This window comes from Pyrus communis, chromosome 4, assembly GCF_041283825.1.
Source record: "Pyrus communis isolate YQ-2024b chromosome 4, ASM4128382v1, whole genome shotgun sequence".
NCBI classification, from domain to species: domain Eukaryota; kingdom Viridiplantae; phylum Streptophyta; class Magnoliopsida; order Rosales; family Rosaceae; genus Pyrus; species Pyrus communis.
In genome coordinates, this window is record NC_142568.1 from 19,954,096 (window position 1) to 19,957,179 (window position 3,084).

The 3,084-nt window shown below is 33.1% G+C and overlaps 1 protein-coding gene across 1 annotated transcript; it reads left to right on the top strand.

Moving 5' to 3' along the window:
• Positions 1-1,589: 1,589 nt before the first annotated feature.
• LOC137723302 (non-specific lipid-transfer protein 3) lies at positions 1,590-2,588 on the top strand. Its single transcript, XM_068462463.2, has 2 exons — positions 1,590-2,038; positions 2,283-2,588. The coding sequence occupies exons 1-2, from the start codon at positions 1,677-1,679 to the stop codon at positions 2,290-2,292; spliced, it is 372 nt and encodes a 123-aa protein (XP_068318564.2). The 5' UTR covers positions 1,590-1,676; the 3' UTR covers positions 2,293-2,588.
• The last annotated feature ends 496 nt before the right edge of the window (positions 2,589-3,084 follow it).

The following is a 3,084-nucleotide window of genomic DNA, read 5'->3' on the forward strand; positions in this document are numbered from 1 at the left end:
CCTATTTTCTACTAGGGTTCAAGATTGCTTTCATGTTTGTTTATTACTTTCATATTTGTTCTAAATTAGGTTTTTATAAAGGAACAATTATTATGTCTCCAAAAATCTTATTCTGCACTTTTTACAAATGCATTTTTCATTATAATTATAAAATGTTTGAATTGCAAAAAAAGATTTTTTGAACGTTAATAACAATTCCCTTTTATAAATACAATTAGGTATTCTTTAACTATCATCCTATGATTAGTTAACAATTCATTCCCAGTTAGTACTTAAGATGAAGACGAAATAAAAACACAGTGTACGTAAACCTCTTCTGAAAATTAAAGATCGAATTATGCAATATACTTAGCAAATAATATATCATAAACCAATGTATATCTATTCTAGAAAGGATAAGGAGCTTTCTCCAATAATAATTAAGTGCTATAGCTAGGTGACCATAGGGTTTCTTTACTTGCAGCTTTGGATTTCAGCTACCACGTACAAAAGTGGAAAACAAAGACCAAAGATTAAGACAATTTTGTGAAATTACAAAGACTGTAAGACAGAGAGCGTTACTGCGACTTGCTAAGTTTAAGAGCGTAAAACTTTCTTGTTACTGGGACACGGTTCTTAAATTTAAAAGCAATTCATTAAATCATAATGGTGAAGATACACTCGTTAACACACACATTTTTCATAATACAGATATATTGTCAATATTTTCCATTTGCATTAGAACACGAGTGTTTAAACAAGCATATGATAAGTTTAGAATTCTCTATATTCCTATATGTTAATGGGATGAGTTGAGCCCTAATCTATTCTGGAAAACCACCACTTGAGAATCATGAACAATATTGACCTAGATTGTAGAGGGATGAAAATCTCTACAACAAATTGTTGGACTTATTTTCTGCAAAACCTTTTGGAAGTAGGGTCTCCATATGCACATAATCGTGAAATATGTATTGATATTATATTAGTCAGGCATTGATGAGACGCAGTTGAATATATAATTAGGACTTCTTTTGCTTTTGGTCTTGGTCTTGGTAAAAAAACATCTATCATCCATTCGGGGCTTAAATATTGGTTGGTTGAGCGATTGAATGAATGAGCTATGTTCGTAAATTCTTACGAAAGTGCGCACACAGAGAGCAGTTTAATTTATAGACACATGAAATATATGAGTAATGTTATTCTTACCACAATTTTATACCACATTTCTTTATCATCTTAGGTGGCAGATGAGTTGGATAAGCGATATCATTTAATTTCAATCTTTTTATTAATTAAAATACTAAAATAATCTTAGGTGGAAGAATGAGACTCATCACATACCATAATTATCATTTAATTTACAATCATTTTATTAATTATTGATTAAAATTTTGATTAAATGCTAATTAATTTAAATGATTTGGCTGTCTAACTTATTTGCCACATAAGATGGTAAAGAAATGTGATATAAAATTGTGGTAAGAATAGCATTATTGGAAATATATTTTTCTTCTGGATTCAAGTGCTAGCATTTAACTTACACAACTAAACTCCACCAAAGTTTTCAATATCCCAACTACCAATTTTACACTATATGGACAACACACCTTCAGCCCTTCTAGTATTCACCAGTGTATCCAAACACTTCCTCAACAGTTTCAAAAGATTAGTGTACTCTTATTTACGAAGTCGATATGGCTAGCTCTGGACAGCTCCTTAAGCTTGCATGCTTGGTAGTGGTGATGTTCTTCATGGTCGCTGGTGCCCCCAAAGCCGAGGCAGCTGTGGCATGCGGTCAGGTGGTGAACAGCCTGGTTCCATGCATTTCCTATGTGGGGAACGGCGGGGCATTGGACCCCGCTTGCTGCAACGGGGTGAGGACCCTCTACAACCTGGCTCAAACCACCCCTGACCGCCGGAACGTCTGCAACTGCTTGAAGCAAGCAATCAATGGAATACCTTACACCAATACCAACGCTGGCCTTGCTGCTGGCCTTCCTGCCAAGTGTGGTGTCAACATTCCGTACAAGATCAGCCCCTCTACTGACTGCAAAAGGTATTATAATCAATTATATTCATGCTTGATAACAATTTAAGTTTTTAGTAAGTCAAGCCAAAATTTAAAAAACACACAGAAGTACGTAGTTTCATGGTTTTTTTTTTCTTTTTCTTTTCCTGAAAAAATTACAAAAAAATTAACAAAAATAAGAATAAATGATTATCAAACTGTTCCTAAATTAACTTCTTTTCTTAGATCTTAACCAAATATTTTTATTTATTTTTATTTTTATGTGTTGCAGTGTGAAGTGATCAGAGCTTTGTGAAGAGTAAAGACTAACAGCTTAATTTCCTATCGAGGAACATGTAGTGGCATAAGAATAAATTAATCTGGTTCTTTAAGGAGTTTACCTGCTGTTCGTTTCAGTAGGGCTTACTTCTAGTTGTTTTGTCATCTGCTTGGTCTTTGCTGTCTTTACTTTCTAGGTTGTTATTTATTTTAATCTGTGTTTGTAAATGGTGGCTGATTGGCCCTGTGTTTAGTCAGCTTCCTGGTTGAACTATGTAATGCTAATGTTTAATTAGCAATTATATATCTTATTTCTAAATATTTATGCCTCTGCAATTTCTTTTGTTAACTGAAAATAAATTAACGCAAAACCCTAGAGTACCAAGCAAACGCTACCGCATAAGCACGAAGTGTATCATCCCAAATATGACAATGAGGAAGGCACTGTCCCTAGCTTGCCAAGACATCAACAACAAAGTTAGCCTCTTTAAAAATTCAGTAATACGACATTAATTCTCAAACTTTTTTTCTAGATTTGTATGTAACAACTAATGTGGAAGTAGTTTATATGGTATTAGTTCACAACCAAGTACTCCGCTCTAAATCTCATTTATTTCTAACAAATAAAGTGATGTTTGTACAACCTTCCACAGAAAGCGATCCAAATATTTCAGATTGGCAAAAGTTAACATACAATTTAAACACTATCTTCAACTAGTAAAGCTAGAGATAAAGATCATTTTATGTTGAGACAAAATGTAAAAACTGACAATGATACAAGAACACTATTATTAATTTAAGGGTAAATTACATTT

Coding starts and splice junctions, on each gene's coding strand:
- LOC137723302 (XM_068462463.2), top strand. CDS start 1,677: ATGGCTAGCTCTGGACAGCTCCTTAAGCTTGCATGCTTGGTAGTGGTG.